The sequence below is a fragment of the Molossus molossus genome, unplaced genomic scaffold (genome assembly GCF_014108415.1).
Source record: "Molossus molossus isolate mMolMol1 unplaced genomic scaffold, mMolMol1.p scaffold_m16_p_1, whole genome shotgun sequence".
NCBI classification, from domain to species: Eukaryota; Metazoa; Chordata; class Mammalia; order Chiroptera; family Molossidae; genus Molossus; species Molossus molossus.
The window spans coordinates 68325571-68345142 of record NW_023425344.1 but is presented as its reverse complement, the minus strand read 5'-3'; the positions used below and the strand labels follow the sequence as shown (position 1 = coordinate 68345142).

Sequence of the window (19572 nt, the reverse complement as noted above, 5' to 3'; positions counted from 1 at the left end):
TTCTTAATTATTTTTACTGATGTTCTATTCTAACCCAGTACATAGAGTTTGGCTTTTCCTTAGATTTACGTTTCGAGGGATGTATGATTTGAGGACCAACTGCTAGAGCTACCAATAATAGAAAAGGAGGGAAAAAAGAAATCAACTGATAAACAGGAGTCAGAGAGTCTGGGAAAAGAAACCTAAGTAAACTTTATTTTGTGGCCCAACAGACATCACTTTAAAAAGAATTTCTCAGCTGTTGACTTTGAAAAATAATGGCACTGCCTAGCTCTTAGCTTGTAGATAACCTAGATGGATAAGGAAATTATGGTTTTCTTTTACTAGTCGAATGGCTAGGCTGATCCCCTTACATAGCAAAGAGCGGACAGAGAGTAGAAGGAGAGAACAATATAAATCCGCCATCACGGATAGAAAAACTTCAGGGTGAATGCATATTTAGTTCGTCTAAGTGAGGACCACCAGCTTTTAAGTTTTATTATTTTTGAATAGGTAATAGATTCACATAGTTTAAAACGTTTAAAGTACAAAAAGATAAAGAGTGAAAAGTCTTCCATTAATCTATCCCTCATGCACCCAGCTCCCTACCTCTGATAGCAATTTCTTATTTATCCTTCCAGAGATATTTTAGGTATATGCAAGCAAGAGATATTCATTTTTCCCCTTTTAATACAAATGGTAGCATATTGAACTTACTGCTTTGTATCTTAGTGTTTTTTATTATTATCATTGGGGTTTTTTGTTTTGTTTTAGTTGTTTTACTTCATATATTTTGGAGATTGTTACATATCAATACATAAAGAGTTTCCTCATTATTAGATATGGCTGCTTAGTTTACCATTATATGGAAGTGACTAACTCCCTCCCTATTTATAGACATTTAGATTGCTTCTAATATTTTATTTCATGCAACAAATAACCTTGTACATATACCAATTAGCACATTTATTTTACTTACAAGGTTGGTACCTAAAGTAGAATTGCTGAGTCAAAGCATATGTGACCATGTGTCTTTGACAAACATTGCCAAATTGTTCTCCATAGCAGCTGTGTTCATTTGCATTCTCAGATGTAGAGTATGAAGAGCACTATCTTTGACTTGAGAGCAGAAAATTGTATCATTAATTCCTGTCTAGGTAGAGTAAGTTCAAACTCTCTGACATCAACTAAGGGTTTTTCTTCCTACCAAAGGTGAATGTACTCATCTCCTAGATCAGGGTGAATGCATGTTCAACCTGGAGACAGTTTTGTCTCCCACGAGATATCTGGCGGTGTCTGGAGACATTTTTCACTGTCACAGCTGGGGTGTGGAGGTGCTGTTGGCATTTAGTGGGAAGGGGACAGGGATACCATGGAACATCCTACAATGCACCAAGAGAATTATCTGGTCTAAAATGTCAGTAGTGTGGAGGTGAGAAACTCTGCCCTAGATAAACGCCAACTTCCTTTCAATCACATTAACTAGTTTACAAAACTTAAGATTCTCCACTCTCGCTCCCCAAGGTCTATGCCAAGTAAAATGACAAGCCCACTCACTGTTTCCATACCACATTTGCGTTTTGTTTCTTTTACAACATTTATATTGTTTTGAAATTAGTGATTTGCAGGAACTGTGAGTTCCTCCAAAACATGAATGGATCTTATTTGTATTTGTATCCTGCATATCTGTCACAGAGAAGGCACTCAGTGATTAAATGAATGAATGGATGTTAACAGTGCTTCCTAATTGTCTCCGTGTGACGACTTAGGGGATTTATATTTTTTAATCAAAAACCATTCTTTTTACTCTATTTGCTCTTGTCTCTTAATTTCAAATGTCCATTTTTCTTTAGACTTACACGGGCAATTTTTTCTAGCCAAAGTAAGAATTATACCAGGAAATGTCAATTGAGGAAGAAATATTTGAACTTCTATAATAATCTGTAGTTTATTACACAGCATCAGTCACTTAATTATACACTATCTTCCTCGTGTACAGCTTTTGATCGGATTTGTCTTGTCTCCTCAAATGGATTGAAATCTCCTTAAGGGCACAAATCAAAACTTTTAAGTACTTCCTGATGCCTTCGTGTTTTACGGACTATAAAGCAAGGAGAGTGACAGGTTGTTTGATCCTCTTTCTTTTCTTTCTTTTTTTTTTTAAACACAATTTGCAAACCAAACCCAAAGAAGATCCAGACCTCAGCAAAGAAACTGTTCGCAAGAGCAGAGCACCCCCGTTTCTCTCAGACAAGTCCTCCTTCCAAAGAGTGAAAGGTCAGCCCCCCAGAGGGTCCAAACCAAGGCCCTGAGGAATCTGTCCGCTTCATAACTTTGCCTGCTCTCGGTTTCCCTGAATTCTCTCAAAGGAAAAGAGCCCCAACTGACCAGCTCTGGGCCCGGCTCCCTGTTCACATCCATATCCGTCACCCCAAATACTGCCACCAGACGCTTTCCCAGCATTCACCATGATTAAGGACCAAAGCGTGGGAACAGGAGGAGAGGCTGGCTGGTGCCTGACATGAGCGAAAAGCAGGAATCACTAACGAGCTTTCGGGGAGGCCAGGTAACAGGGGTCTCCCCTTAGGTGTCCGCCTCTGCACTTCTCAACCACCTTTACCAGAAGGAAGGCAGGTGGAGGGAGGCTCATTTTAATGAGAACCCTGTGGGGTGGGGGAAGTGGCAGCCAGGGACAAGAGCAGCAGATCAGCAAGGTCAGGGAGGATTGGAGCAAGGTCAAGAATACTTTTTGTAAGGCTGAGTGGTGCTTAATATATCCTGCAGAAAACTGGGATGCAGGGCAGCTTTGATCATATTTAACACAGGATTTTAAAAGGCAAATGCAAACAAAAATGCCAATGCAGAACAGCTTAGTCTGTTTCTGATGGCTTGTTTTTTAACCACCCTTTAGTCTTGAGATCCTTGGGCGTTTCTTTACAATTAGAATAATCTTGCAGTTGAAGTCCTTCAACGCTGAGTTGCAAAAGAAGGAAAACATTCTGATATCGGTCAGGCAAACCAAGTAAATGATAACAGCCAGCTTGATTAGAGAAGGTTAAAAATAACAAAACAACTATTTTAATCATTTGTTCTCTAGAAGAGTTGAATTTTTTTTAAAAAATAACTTCTTTAGGCACTTTAAAAAAGCAACTTTGATATTTAGCTATGAATTCTCTCCACCAGTAGGCAAATGGAACTATTGAGGGGTTAATTTTATGGTTATTAAAATCTAAACTTAGATGTCTAAAAAAATTTTTTAAATTCTCACCAAGGGATATGTTTTCATTGATTTTTTGAGAGAGGAATGGAGAAAGAGAGAGAGAAACATGGATGTGAAAGAGAAACAGATCAGCCACCTCCTCCATGCATCCTAGGCATGTGCCCTGATTGGGAATTGAACGACCAACCCCTTGGTGTAGAGATGATGCTCCAACCAACTGAGCCACCCGTCCAGAGCTGAATCTTGATTTCTCTGATGAGAAAAACAAGCCCACCTTTCCCACATGGTCTAAAATAAATAGGGCTCGTTATTGTGTTAATCTTCAAGTTAGCTAAGAGTTTCGTCTGCCTTCTAAATGATAGTCTTTAGGTGGGTGTGGGAGAACATGAAGTTATTCAAGTGTTGGGCCATTTAAGATGGGCTCTATAAAATATGTTGCATGGGTCCTGCTTTCTTCAGTAAGTGATGTCAAAATAATAATAATTCATGATTGTGTATTTGTTATCTTCCAAAAACCATGCTAAGGATCTAACTTACTTTATTTAAGCTGTATAGCAACATGTTGAGGCAGGTGTATTTAATTTTGTGGCACTTTGCCTTGAGCAAAAGGCTATTCATGTGTGGTCATGGAAAGGTTCCAGGTATGAACTCCCTAAAATTATCTGCAAACATGTGTGTGCGCTTGTGCATCTCTAGAGAGAAGGTTCATAGTTTTCATCAGCTTCTCAGAAAAGTCTGTGGCCTTTAAAACATCTAAATTGGATTTATTATTATGAACAGTAGGAACTTCTGCCTGGATTACCTCAATTATCTTGAATTAGTAAAGGCAAGGCTATGTTGTTGTTGTTTTTTAGTTTTCTGTTGTTTTCCTTACTGTCTGATTATGCTTTCTGCCCAGGTCATTGAGCTGGCCTCCACCAAAAGAAAAAGAAAGAAAATGCTCCTGTCTCTCCCTTGTGTTAAAGTGTTTAACAGTGTGGAATCTGGAGCCAGAGTATCTGGATTTAAATCTGGTCTCTACCACCTACTGCTTGCGTGAACTTGTCTCGGTTTCCAGATCTGCAAAGTGGAACTCATACTAGGTACATCCTCATAGAGTGATTTTGAGGATTAAATAAGTTCACATAGAGAACAGTGTCAGGAATACAGAAAACAATAAATTAGTGCTGGCTGTACCGTGTGATTCCAGTCCGTTGTGAATTTAGAAGCTGTCTGCTCAAACTGTATTTGACAAAAGAGGGAGGATGTACTCGGGGTCTTCGTGCTTCTTAAAGCCTTTTTTTACTTCTTGGTTTTTGTCCTGTCTGCTTACAATGGAATTCAATGAGATAACAAGCCATGCAGTCATTTCTCTAGAACAGTGCTGAACAAAAGAAAAGTTGGATAGGGAGAAGGGTCGCCTCTCATTTCTCACGAGCCCTTGGTACAGTGACGGTTACAATGGGAAGCCCACAGGAAATTGTTCGTGGCACTAAGCAAAGCAGACTTCCTTTCTCTGCAGCCATCCTGATTTATACGCAGTTCGAAGGGAAGAACTAATTTTTCATCGTTGAAAAGTACATTTGAGGCAGCTATTAGTGTGAGGGTGTGATTTTTTTAAAGAAAGAAGGAACTGCTTTCGCAGCCTGTGGGTGTTTCCTAGGACTGAATTGCCTCTTGAAACTGTGCACTGGCAGGACCTGCTGCTGGGTTTAGAATGCAGATGATCTAGGCAACGGTTCCCAATTAAAGGGAGCAAGTAAAGTTGAAAGGAATAGGATGGCAGGCGACACTTTTTAATAGTCTCTTTTCACCAACCATCTGAAGGCTAGAAGCTGCCATCAGGTGGCTGGAGACAGAGGTGCTCACCCAGGTCCCTGTAGCACTTGCGTGATGTCACTAAAGAGATGCAGTGACATTCTGGAGCCCTTGTTCTAGCAAAGCAGCAGTCCTGAAGTGGACAAAGATCATTGCTGCCCATGGGATTACTGCTATGACCTGCAGGGTATCAGCATCCCCCGGGCGCAGGACTGCAAAGCCTCTGCCCAACCCTTCTGTCCATGCTGTTCCCACCAGAGCGGCTTTGGCGAAAGTCACAAAGGGATGAGTTCCCTGCTGCCTGTCTTATTAAGTGTGGGTGTCTGTTATGAAAATAGGCAGCGTGGCAGAGTAGTGGAGCCCACTGTTTTCAGAATGAGCCATGGTGGTGTCAGCCTTCAACAAGCCAGGCCTTTCATAAAGTGACTTGTGGTGAATGTCATTGTATTCGGTGCTAATGCCAACCAGGCTGCCCCTGAATTGCAAACCCCTTGCAAAAAGAAGGCTCCTTCGCCCTGGCCAGTTTGGCTCAGCGGTAGAGCATCTGCCTGCAGTCCACAGAGACCCGGGTTCAGTTCCCGCTAAGGGCACGTGCCTCGGTTGCAGTTTGTCCCCGGCCCTGGTTGGTCGTGTGGGTGGCAGCCACTCGATGTGTCCCTTTCACGTCGATGTTTCTCTCTGTCTTTCTCTCCCACTCTACCTGAACAAAAAATGGAAAAATGTCCTCGGGTGAGGATAAAAAAAAAAAAAGAAGGCTCCTTCTCCTCTGGAGAATATACACACACACAAAAGGGTATTCAAAATCAGTTTACAGTTGTTAATATGAAAAAATAACACAATAATTAATAAATAATACAAGAACACTCAACTGTAAACCTCCTTTTGCCTACCCATGTATTTTTAAATTCTTCCTTTCTTTTCAGAGTTACAGATAATAAGGAAGAAACACAGACGGAGCCAGGCATTAGCATTCATTAGAATGCAGTTTAATGGGAATTATAGGTATTTAGCCTTGAGTAGGTTACTTGGTGTCTGGTCCTCAGTTTCCCTCCCTGTAAAAGGTGGATGGATGTTCACTTTGCAGGCTTGCTGCATGGCTAGAACAAGGCTTTACATCTTTGCTCATGATTTTAAGGGCAGAAGCACCAAAGAGACCTGCTATCTAGAGTCCAGTTGCCATCAAACATAAAGACAACTCACTCTGTGACAAATTCAGAAAGAATTTATAATGCTATAGCAAGTCTTGTAAGGAAATCTCTATTTGCTAGTGCAGATGACAAAGACTCCCATTGACCAAACTTTAGTCCTCTGAGCTCTCTTCTGCGCTAGACCATATCTCGGGCTTCCGTGTGTGTCCTTGCAGAATCCAGTTTAGCAAGAACCCTACTAAGCCAGTTGGAGAGAATTCTCCCACCTTGGATATGGGATCATCCTCAGTATTCAACCAGATTCCCTCACCATCCCCCAGGTGACAGTTGATCACCTGGCCGGACTTCAGCAAGAATCCTGTGAGGTGGTTTAGCAAGAATTCCCTACCCGGGTGATGTCTCCTTTTAGTAATTTTCCATCCACTGACCCCCACCCTGAACATGCTCCTTGGTTATAAATTCCCACTTATTCTTGTTGTATTTGGAGTTAAGTCTGATCTTTCTCCCTTCCTGTGATGGTCATTTCTTTCAATTTTTTCAATGTTTTTATTGATTTTAGAGAGAGAAGAGGGGGGAGGAAGAGAGAGAGATAGAGAGAGGAACATCAATCAGCTGCCTCCTGCACACACCCTGCTAGGGATTGAACTTGAAATCTAGGCACGTGCCCTGATCCAGAATCGAACCAGCCAACTTCAGTGCATGGGATGATGCTCAACCAACTGAGCCACATCTGCCAGGGCTTTTCTTTTTTTCAATTTTTTATTAGAAATATATTTGACATATAATGTTATATAAATTTAAGGTATACAACATATCAATTTGATTCATTTATATATTATGATTTCCATTGTAGTGATAATTAAGCACCTCTATAACATCAGATAATCATCATTTCTTTTAGTGATTAGATTAATTAAATTCTAGTATCTTAGCAAGTTTGATGATTATAATAATACAATATTGTGGTCTAATTTTACTATACTGTGCATTAGATATCTAGGATTATTTACTGCTTTGTTGCAAGTTTTTATTGTTAAACATCATTTATCCTATCCCACCCACCCTCACTCTGCTGTAACTACCATTTTACTGTTTTTTATGAGTTTGGCCTTTTTAGATTCCACATATAAGTGATATTATACAGTATTTGTCTTTGTGTGACTCATCTCACATAGCAAATGTCCTGAAGGTCCAGCTAGGTTGTTGCAAATGGCAGGATTTTCTTCTTTCTCATGGCTGAATAATATTCCATATTTTCTTTATCTATTTATCTGTTGATGAGCACTTAGGTTGTTTCTATCTCTTGGCTATTGTGGATAATGCTGCAATGAACACAGGAGTTTAAAAATCTCTTTGATATACTCTTCAAAATAGTTTAAATATCTGATAAATTTCTCACCTAAAAGAAATAAATGTGCCTTAGTACAACAGTTCAATTATGAGAATATAAAGTCATGAAAATTTAATGGTAACTTAAATGCCAAAATGGAGGGTTAATTAAAAAATATTGTCTACCATAAAATGAAATACTAACCATATTCACCACCTGAGATCGTCTTGGCACCTATCACAATAGTCCTAACTAAAGTTTTCCTTACCATTTTAACAAATGTCAGAATAATTTTTTCACACAGATAGATGCTTATATATTGAGGTTTTTAAAGAGGCTAACATTTATAAGGTGCTTACTATGTGCCAAGATGCTGTTTGTTCTAAATGCTAAATATTTTCCTTACAAAATCCCAGTGAGGCAGTTCTATTACTATTATCCTCAATTTATAGATTAAATGGGGCTCCGAGAGCGTGTTTGCGCAGATACATAGACCTAGAGTTAGGGAGTGGAACCGATACTCTAACCCAGAGATTCTGACCCCTTGCTTCCATTTTAAATGCAATGCCAAACTGCTTTCAGGGGGCTAAAAATTAGGTTGGGAATTCTACTCTGTCGGTGAGTTCCTTAGAGCAAAGCTCTCAAACTCAGCTGTTCACATGAGTCCCGGTAAGTAATGTGAGGAGTGAAACACCCGGCAGGTGGGGAATGGCCGGCAGGCGTGGCCATGCCATCAAGGGGGACAGCCCTTATCAGCTTCATCTAGTGTTGCTTTCTGGAAATGCATACCTTTCAGGTTTTTAAAGAGAAGCAAGAGAGAAATCTGGATTTTTATGGAAGTTTTCTTCAATTCAAAAAGATAAAGAAAGAAAAGAAAAGGAAGGGATGGAAGGGAAGGGAAAACTATGCAGGACACACACACACACACACACCTGTAGGAAGGATTCAGTTGATATACGGGCTACCTGTTTGCAACCTCTAAATTTTTAGAGTTTAAATCTTATAATAAACTCTGGTTGATTTCTTTTTTACTCTGGTTGACTTTAAAGACATATTCTCACCCTGGCCAATTTGGCTCAGCGGTTAGAGCATCAGCCCACAGACCAATGAGTTGCGGGTTCCATTCCGGTCAAGGGCACATACCTCAGTTCCTCTCCAGCTCTGGTCGGGATCCTTCAGGAGACAACCAGTCGATGTGTCCCTCTCACATCAATGTTTCTCCCTCTCTCTCTCTCTCTCTCATTCTCCCACTGTATCTGAAGACAAATAGAAAAATATCTTTAAGTGAGGATTTAAAAAAAAAAGATATATTCTCACTCTAAACCACTGAGTAATTACACTTTTTAAATGTCTTATGTGTCTAACCTATTGGAGACTACATATTTCTGCTATTTGGTTGGTGAGGGGAGGGGAAAGTGCTCAGGGTGGGGGTGAGGAGGTGGAGGGCTGTCTGGGGAAGATAGTCTCAGAACTTAGGCAGTTTTTCCTGGGCTCATGCAGATGATGTTACAATGACATTAGTGTATATGTTATCGAGTGGTGTTGACATCCTTTCCACTCATAAATCAAGAGATTCTTAGTTATGGGTATAAACCAAGCTGTCTGGACTTTTTTTCTTCTTTTTTAAAAATATTTTTCTTTATTGATTTGAGAGAGAGAGGAAGGGAGAGGGAGAGAGAGATAGAAACACTGATGAGAGAGAACATCGATGAGAGAGAACATCTATTAGCCGCCACCTGCATGCCCCACACTGGGGATTGGGCCCACAACCTGGACATGTGCCCCAATAGGGAATTGAACCTCTTGGTGCATGGGTCGTCACTCAACCACTGAGCCACACTGGGTGGGCTCTTCTTGATTTTTTAATTGATCCATAAATTAACCTCTATTAACAAAGCAAACAAAGGAAAACACCCTTCCAAAGTTAAATGGATACAATTAGCTATCTGTGGGAAATGAAAGTAAGCGCAGGGAATGGGAGCTTTATGGAGTCCTTCAGCTTTTTCTAAGTCTTTCAATTTTCAGTTGCTGCACTTTGAGCTATTCACAATGTATAGTCTTCTTGGCTCTCGGTGTATGACAGGAGGCATTCTGTATTCCTGGCTTTATGAGATCTCCCAGCTTTTTGTAGCAAGTGTCCAATGTACTTATTTTAATTGCATAAACCTACATAGTAGATACTTAAAGTTTAATAAGTAAGATAGAACTATTTTCTTACTTCTAAACACAGCACTCTTTTTATTGTGTTTTCGTTTATATTTCATGCCATAGGTTTAAGTTCTTTATATTTTAAAGTTGGGTAAGGCATTAACAGTGTCCACTTTGTAGGGATGTGTGACCAGTTAATACCTTTTTATGCACAAGATCCTGCACTGTGTCCTATGCACGGAAAAGAATCAAAAAGCTTATCCCCTTCCCTCCTGGGTCTTGAAATAGTTATGGATAAATGAGGCTTTTATAGAAGTAACAACTGTACAAAAACCACATAAAAAGCATAATACAAAGGACAGAGATTACCATTGCTGTAGGATTTTTAAAACAGAGAGAGACTTTATGACTTGACAACTTTGGAAGCCTTCAGAAAGTAAGTGGGGTTTAAGTGGGACCATGAAGAATGAGTAAGCTTTCTCAGGATGGGGAGGGCAAGGAGTGGGAGGAAGGGTATAATAAAGACAGACACGGAAGAAGGAGAGGGAAGATGTGCTTGGGGCACAGCAAGTGAGTGTGACAAGGAACTGCAGCAGGAGGAGATGGAATAGAAACCTGGGGAAGTGGTCTGAACCAAAGATGGGAAAATACTCAACCCATTACCATTAATAATGAAGTTAGGAGGAAGAGGTGACTTTGGGGAGAAGATAAGTCAGATTCCTTGTTAGATATCCTGTGATTGTAGATCAGCCAAATAACACTGAACCAAAAAATAAAATTATGTATTTTCAAAATCTGGGCCCAACCAAATTTACCTTTGATTCATTTTGACCCTTTAGAGCCTGAGTTAAAATGGTGCTATTTAATTTATTATAAATATATGGGATCCTTGAATGTTGGGTCATTTGAAATCATATAATTCATTTTGGCAATGAGTTGATTAGGGATCCGGAAAGATTAAGTGATTAGCATGAGGTCACAGAGGTAATATCAAAACATAGTCATCCACTCATTTCTGAACCATAGGGGGGAAAAAGAAAAGTTTATACATGAAGGCACACAAAGTTTTAGATATACTTTTTAAAATCTAGTATTTTCCCACCTTTGGGTACCTCCATCTATCCTTCCCTGTCTCCAACTCATCACACTCCCTCCATTTAACATGTAATAAGTCTTCTAAATATTTTTAGAATATATATAATTATATATAAACATATCTGTGCGCGCACACACATACACACAGCACATACATATACGAGTAGTGTTTTAGGTCATTGCTTTACAAAAATAAAAATCTATATATTCTTTTCTGTACCTTGGTTTTCTTATTCAACCATACCTTGGGGAAATCTCTCTCAAGTGAAAAGTTACAGCCTAATTAATGGTTTCTTGTTGTTGTTGTTATTGTTTAGCTTTACTTACTTTTTTAATCCCCATCAGAAGATGTTTTTATTGATTTTAGGGAGAGAGGAAGGGAGAGGGAGAGAGAGAAAAACATTGATGTGAGAGAGAAACATTTATCAGTTGCCTTTCATACTCATCCCGACCAGGGATCAAACCCACAACCTGGGTACGTGCCCTGACTGGGAATTGGATCCAAGACCTTTCTGAGTATGGAACAGTGCTCCAGCCAAGTGATCCACACCAGCCAGGACAATGGTTTCTTTTAATGATTGCATAATACTCTACAGTAGAGATATGTCATGATTTTTTTACTATTCCCCCATTCACGGAGATCAGATTGTTTCTAGTTTTTGCCTCTATAAATAGTACTACAGTAAATACACTTGTACCTAAATAAATATGTGCTGGTAATTTGTTTCCATTGGGATCACTTGGTCAAGGATATGTGTATTTTTAGTTATAAAAACTAACCTGCTTCCCTAAGAAAGCTGTAACAATATGCATTTATACCCACAATTAATTAAATGCTCTCTTTAGCTACATCTCCCCAGACTATAGTGTTACAACTATTCTTTTTACGTTTTTCCAAGTGCAATTTATATAAAGTAAAATCTAATTGTTAATTTTTTTGCATTTCTTTGACTGCAAATTAATGTGATCATCTTTCCATGAGCTTTCTGGTTGTTGGATTTCCTATCTTTCAGACTGCCTTTTATATTTTGTTATCCATTTTTGTAATAAGCTATTTTGTCTCATAAAAGTGTAAGAGCTCTATTCTATTATACATGTTTTTGCCTGTCTACTAGAGTTGCAAACTTTTTTTCTCAGATCTGTTGTATTTGTTTATCGTATCTTTTGCCATGCAAAATTTTGAATTATATTTAGACACCAATGTTTATATTTTTCTCATAGTTTCTTTATTTTCTGTCTTTCCAAAAAAAGCTTAACCTCCCTGTCCCTATATTTATGGTCCCTAGATTCTCTTACAGGACATTTATTTATTTATTTATTTATCATATATATATTAAACTTTAATCTATCTAAATTCATCTAGGATTTATTTTAAGAATTAGTGTAAGACCTTGTTTTCTTTTCTTCCAGATGAGTAAACAGTTTGCCAGTCTCTTATATTAAGTAATCCATCCTTTTGCCACTAAATTGAAATGTCTCTCTTGTTATATATCAATTCCTCATTTATATATGGAACTATTTCTAGATTGTCTGTTTAGGCCTATTTCAATACTTATTGATTTGATCACACTAGCTCTACAGGATTTTCTGATACCTGATAAATCAGATTACACAAATTATTTTTAAGGTAGTTATCAAATGCTTAGGTAAATACATTAAAAAGCTATTTGCTAGATAGCAGTGGAATTCAAAAGGAAACTAATATATCAAAATAATATCTGTATAGTTAAAACACGTTTTCCAAAGTCTTACTTTCCCAGATCTATGTATTTTTATAAGTACAGATTTGGGGAGGAAAGATTTAAGGCGCTTATGAGATCTTACACAAATGGCAGGTGTATTTTCAGTCCTTAAACACTGCATCTTATTAACAGTACTGTTTCCTTGATTTGCAGATCAGGCCTTCAGAGGAATCATCCCTGACTGCGTGTTCGCTCTGAGCTGCGACAGCTGCCCAGTGGGAGCAGTGCTCAGGGGAGAGCTCTGAGGTTTTCCTGAAGAGAAATTCCATGGGGACTGTACCTGACCCTCTAAGATCAGCTAAAACTTCCCTGATCACAGCTTCTGGAAAAGAAGAGGATCTAGGAGAGGTACAGGCTGCCTCACCTCAGCCTCGACCAGCCCTCCTGTGTAAGAACAACGATGGCCTTTCCAGCAAACCTACAGAACCAGACCTCAGCCCCAGGGCAGCTTCTGAGGCCCTGATGCAGGCCTGTGAGCATGAAACCACCCAGCCAGACATGTCTTCTCCTGGCATCTTCAATGAGGTGGAGAAAGTATCTCCCACACTCAACTCCCCTGACAATACCCAGCTCCCAGGAAACAGCAAGCCCGCAGCACCAGCCCCGTGTTCTGCAGCAGTTAAGGATCTTATACACACAGCATTTACCATGCCAGCCAGTCAGCACACCCACCAGGCCATCCCAGGTGACCAGCCCAATGCCAGGGCCTCCTCAGGATCTGAAGATACCCTGGGGAAATCACAGAGATCCTCGGCGGGAGAGCTATCTGGGAAGTCAAGTTGTCCTGTGGGAGGCACTTGTAGCAGCAGCAAAGATCAAGTGCCCTGTGTTTTTCCTTCTCAAGAAACAATCCAGGGAGTGGTGCAAACTGCAAACACAGCAGCGGGGGTGTTCAGTCAAGCCTCGTCTCCTGTAGGCGGGCCTACGGGGGAAAGGCAGGGAGCCATTTACGACTCCACGACCCGGTCCTGTGAATTTCTAGCAAGAGAAGATGGATGTTCAGGAAACAAACCGCCCTCTGCCACCACCACAGACACCCAGGCCGAGAGTTCTGTGACACCTCAACCATCCCACCTCACTAGCAAAGGCTCGGCGTGTCCTCCAGATGCAGAGAAGATGCTGCTGCCAGCACCGCATCAGGCATCAAGGTTCAGAGAAGCAAGTACGATGACCAACCAGACTGAAAATGAGGTCAAGGACGTTCCCAACAGGGCTCAGCAAGATGCTGAGGTGCAGGCAGTGGCGAGTGTGGAGAGCAGGTCGGTCTCCACCAGCCCCAGCATCCTCGCAGCGTTCTTAAAGGAAACCCCTGCTCCTGAGCCTTTGGAACAAGAGCAGCTGCATGTCATTTGCCACAGCAGCGGGAGCCACACGTTGGAGCTGTCAGTCAACTCCTCAGCCCCGCAGGAGTCCGGGCAGTGCCCTGGCATCATGCCCGAGGTGCACATCCAGCAAGCTGCAGCTGTTCCCACAGCTTTCCAAGGGGGTAGTAAATTGGTGAGCCTACCAGGTGAGGCCCTCAATACCTCATCAACCAAAGTGGCATCCAGCAATGCTCAGGATATGTGTACAGAAGATGGCAGGGCAGCAGGAATGACCCCTGCAAGGGCAGAGCCCACCCCTGCACAGCTTCCAGGTACTAATTCTAGCTCCCTGAAAGCTAGCCTCGGAGACCAGATTTCTATCCGTGCAGGAAGTCAAGAGGAAACAAGTCATGGACTGGGGACCTCTGACACCAAGCCTCCTGAGCTTGCAGTGAAAACTACAGGTGGCCAGAAAACAGATGCAGGTTGCAAACTCTCCAGCTCCTATGGCTCTGCCAGCAAAACTGACCAGTTTGGGAGCGTGGATCCTGCTAATAAGGGAGATGCAAGAGAGAAGGAGCCTGCCTCTCTTCAGTTAGGAAAAGAACAAGAATCTAGGGACACGGATTTCCTCAATGGGAGGGCGAGAGCAGAAGGCAAAACCCTACTGCTCAATCCCAAATCTCAAGAGAGTGGAGGCACGGGGTCAGCTGCCAGTCCCGTACCCTCCCCAGTTAGAAATAACCAGGGGGGCACAGTGGAAGAAAACAGGCAGACCAAGACAGCCACCAGCCTGAGCCTGCCGTCCGAATCCATGGGCGACTCCAGTCCTGGTTCGGGCAAGAGGACCCCTGGTCGCTCGGTCAAGGCCAGCCCGCGCCGGGGCAGCCGGGTCAGCGAGTTCCTCAAGGAGCAGAAGCTCAACGTGACGGCGGCCGCCGCCCAGGTGGGACTCACCCCCGGAGAGAAGAAAAAGCAGCTTGGCGCCGACTCCAAGCTGCAGCTGAAACAGTCCAAGCGCGTCCGGGACGTGGTGTGGGACGAGCAGGGCATGACCTGGGAGGTGTACGGCGCGTCCCTGGACCCGGAGTCCCTGGGCGTCGCCATCCAGAACCATTTACAGAGACAGATCCGGGAACACGAGAAGTCAGTCAAAGCGCAGAGCAGCCAGACGCGGAGATCCATCTCCTCGGACACGTCTTCAAACAAAAAGCTCAAAGGAAGGCAGCACAGCGTTTTCCAGTCCATGCTGCAGAACTTTCGACGCCCCAACTGCTGTATTCGCCCCGCCCCGTCCTCCGTGTTAGATTGAAGGGGAGCGTGCGGGGGAGCCCTGGTGTCCTTTCGGGGTCTTCGGGAGTGTCTGGCCCGCAAAGCGTACCTGGTTTTTCCCTGAGGGCTCAGGAAGAGAAAGCGAGTATTAACTCTAGGAAATGGCTATTAAGAATTTGATTGGAGCTCCATAAATTAAAGTATCATTTGGATTTGAAAGAAAGAACAAGAGAAAAGCAAGCTTCACTGAAAGTGTACGACCTTACTTAAGAGGAAATAAGATTCAGTGGGTTTTTTAATAGGTTGTTGCTTCTAGAACCAGCATTAGCATGATACATGTGTCATTTAGTGTCACTGTCTCAAGTTATCACGCTCTGGTCTTTCCATTAAAATCCCTGCTTTATGTTCAAAATACCAAAAACACTATTAGCAAAACCACTGTTATACTTTCTAGTCCTATTGCAATAAGAATGCTGTTACCACGCAAAATTTAAGTACTGATAAGAACTATAATGTAAAAATGGAAACAACTTTGACTCATTTCTAGGCCACAGGACATTAAGTAAAAGCATAATATACCAAATATGAATTAATATTTGTACACATCTTGCAGATAATCATTTTTATAAACCTTGTTATACCTCTTAATAAATTTAAGAAAGTTATATTAGGAAAATTAGTGATGCTTTTGAATATCAATACTGCCCACGTAAAACATGAATTTATATATACAGGTTTTCCATCACCGAAGGCAAGGTGTATCTCTGTGATTCTGACTACATTAAAGTTTTATGTCCTTACCCTAGAAGAAATACATGCAGCTGAATTCTTAAAAAGAGTCATCAAATTATTGACAATACCAAATTTTATGTTGTACAGGTCTCTTTCAAAAACATTCTACTGACAATGTTAGGGTTCTAATAAGGAATCCTAAATAACTAATTAGCAAACATTCTTTCTGTTTTGAAAAAAAGAAAGCTTCCTGAGTAACAAAAACAGTATGTTTAATTTAGATCCCTGTAAACAGGGTGCAGTTTGTATTTTTCTTTTGATTTGGTTCAGTAGCTTCTAATAGAAAATGTAGTCAACAGCAAATAGAACACACGCTTCCTTATACTTTTTGTATGTAGACTAATATCATGTAATTGCTTAAGTTTCTAATCTATAGCAATAAGGTAACCTCTGAAAATTTAGTGATTTTAAGAGAAATACCATTACATCTCATCCTTCAAACCCAATAAAAGAGAAGCCTTTGCTAAAATGTAGTTGAAGCTCTGGTCGTTAAGAACATAGGCACCTGTTGGAGCTCAGCCCTCACCTGTCTTCAGAAAATGACCCTGTCCATGGGACCCATAAGTATCTTGTAGGGCACTGGGCTAGGATGACCAGCAGTGGCTTTAGAATCGGGGTAGTGTGGAAGAGGGGAATGAGTTAGGGCCCTGGTAAGTCTTCTCCTGGATTCATTGCAGAGAGATTAGTGCTCACCACCTTGCATTTAGAAAATCAGATTGTTAGATATTGGAGAGGCACTGCTTGCCTTCTTAAAACCATTTTCCTAGATGAGACAGATGGTCCTGTATTTTCTGTATTTTTCTCCAGAGATTCATAAATGCCATTTTTACATGAACTCAAAATCTCCATTTTGGCTTTTTTTTTTTTTTTTTTTTTCTTTTTAATTTTTACAGATCCTGAACATATGGGAGAAAATCACACTTGAACTTGAACACCACAAGCTACACTGGGCACAATTAGTAATAGTCTAAATTAGTAATAGTCATTGATTTCTTTCAAAGCAATCGGACCATATATAAGGCCTGCGTGAGTAGACCACAGTCACAGCCATCTCAGAGCCTGAGAACTTGGAACTTACAATGAAGTTTTTCATGACATGATTTTCAGTTTCTTAGCAGTTGGCCTCTATTAAGAATGCTGTCTAAAGTAGAAATTACCATCAAATTAGCAATCAAATTGCTATTAATGGTTAGAGATTTGGTCTAAAACAGTCTTTCGGCCTTAAATATTCATTTAGAGTAAGTGATGTTTGTGTCACTCTGTCAGAGATGCCTTTTCCAGGATGTAACCTCGCTCCTGTCTCTTGTTCACTGGCTGTCTCCCTTACACCTTGGCATACGTGCTGTGTACACACAGAGAACACCCTGTGTACACAGTGGCAGCTGTCAGCAGTACCCACTCCAGCTGGGTTGGCCCCAGGTAATCCTCTGCTTCAAAGTGGCTAGAACAGGCTGTTCCTGCATTAAAATAGGAGAAAAGGAAGAATTCAGCATCTGGTAATAATATTTATTTTCATGAGTTTGGAGTAACCACATGATTTATAAATAATTAAATGAAGCAGAGGCCTAAAAGAGTTGTAAGCATTTGTTGCACATTAAAGAAATTTAAAATTAACTTAAATTAATTAAAACCAAATTTGGATTTGTAGTTTGTGCCTCTCATGTTAAAATGGAATGTTTGAAGCAGTAACTTTAATTGATTCTCTTTGGTGCTGGAACTAACCTTTACTTCTTAATCTTTCATTTTTTATTTTTTATCTTTACTTCATACCCTAGAGATTGTCACAAAATATTGCAAAAGCTTTCTTATTTTGTTGCTTATTGAATCTTATAGAAGAAACAGCTTTTAAAAATAGTAACAGAAATAGATCATTAAATGGACAAATGAGGCAAGAGCCTGTTCAAGACAACCGGGTTTTTACATTATGATACCCTACGTACTCTCACAATAAAATCTTGATTTGAAAATTTGCCTTCACTTTGGCCTGGGACACAGCACAGACATTCAGTACATCCTTCATGACTCCTTAGGTTCACTCAACAAATGAGGTTACAAAACAATTGTAATGGCAGTCTTTGAACTTGTTCAGCTATTCCTTACTTGCATGACACACATTGGGTTGAAAGTTACTCGTTTTTGTCCTTCATTTCTTTTGATTATGTTTTGGCCCTTTTTAAGGCATTTTAGTTGTTGAAATATGAATAAAATCTTTTATAAAGTAAATAAATATAAAATATTTCTTGAACTAGTAGTAAAAGAAGGAGGAGTTAGAACACAGTGCCTGGAAGATAATGAAACATTTAAAATGTTAAGATGCTACTGACTGGTGTGGCTACAGTGGTTGAGCATTGACCCATGCACTAAGAGGTCACTGGTTTGATTCCCATCAGGGCACATGCCCAAGTTTCGGGCTTGGTCCCCAGTCGGAGACATGCAGGAGGCAGCCAATCAATATTTCTCTCTCATCAGTGTTTCTATCTCTCTCTCTAAATATCAATAAAATATATATATATACACACACACACATATATGCACATACACACATATATATACATATATATGTATATATATATTATAAAAATGTCCAGTTTGCCCAGTAAATACTAGGTTTTTAATTTAAACAATGATTTTTCTAATTCTGTGATGACAAGAAAATGCCATCTCTTCAGCTGCCATATGTTTATCTTCATTGCTTTTCTAATTATGTCTTTCTTGATTATTGGTTTTTATGCATAGACCAACTACTTTACATAGAGGAAGATCCTAATGAACCTCTGTGTGTTTTGGATCTTTGGCATAAGTTGAACATTTTGTTAGGTCAAAGTTAACCAGAAAACTTTTTGTTTGCATCCAACATTAAGTATTTATAAAATATATGAGTAGGATTCCCTACCTTAACAAGCTCAGCCATATTGAATATAATTTGATTGTTTATGTTTTTTTAATCTTAAGAATTGTCTGATACTCATTATTTTAGATACCAGTGTTCTCCATGCTATAGGTTAAATATCAAAATTTAGTTAAATTTGACTGAATATGCATGTGTAACATATAACCTAGAGCTTGAATTTTGAAACCGAATCCTTAATAGGATTAAGCGTGTTGTCTTAACACAAAAAGCCGAAGAGGAGTTCCTATCATTCTGGGAATACTTGTATATATCACATGAAGAATATACTATGATGTGACTTTAAAATTTGTTTACAGAGGATATATATGAGTATGCTATTAATGTAAATTATTTGGCCTTTGCTGTGTCTGTTCTGTTCCTGTTTTACTGCCTCAATGTGAAAAATTGTCTTCTCTTCCTCCAATATATTGTGCAAATATAAAAATATTTGTCCACTTCTAGTACCATATAATTCACCACATTCCTTGTGTACTTTTTAAGAATCAATATAAAGAAAATCAATGCATTAGAGTAAGGTTTGCATATATGTATATGTGTTTCAATTGAAAATTAGGCACTTGTAGCCTTCTGTAGGCCTCTACCTGTCTGATTTACTAATCATCCACAATGCTGCCATGGAGATGATGCTGTTTACTCTCTCCTGCTTTGTCCTAAATGGTGTTTGAGAAATGAGGCCTGTGAATTTCCCTTTGTGATAATAATACAGTGAACTCAGCAGTATCTTGGATAAATGAGCTGATCATCTTGTCCCCACTCTTGTTTTTGTAAATCAGAAGTCTTGTCCACATTTGCTTCAGTATTTACTACTTTATATTCATATCTGAGCAGTTGTTT

General features: G+C 40.1%; 1 protein-coding gene across 2 annotated transcripts in view; it reads left to right on the top strand.

Annotated features, from left to right (window-relative positions):
• The window catches only part of GPRIN3 (GPRIN family member 3), a 67961-nt gene extending 52320 nt beyond the window's left edge, over positions 1 to 15641 (top strand). For both annotated transcript variants that reach the window (XM_036245993.1, XM_036245985.1), the window contains one exon: positions 12613 to 15641. In XM_036245993.1, coding sequence (XP_036101886.1) covers positions 12727 to 15075 — 2349 coding nt within the window. In that variant the 5' untranslated portion in view covers positions 12613 to 12726 and the 3' untranslated portion in view covers positions 15076 to 15641. The remainder of the gene's footprint in view (positions 1 to 12612) is intronic.
• Positions 15642 to 19572: the final 3931 nt, after the last annotated feature.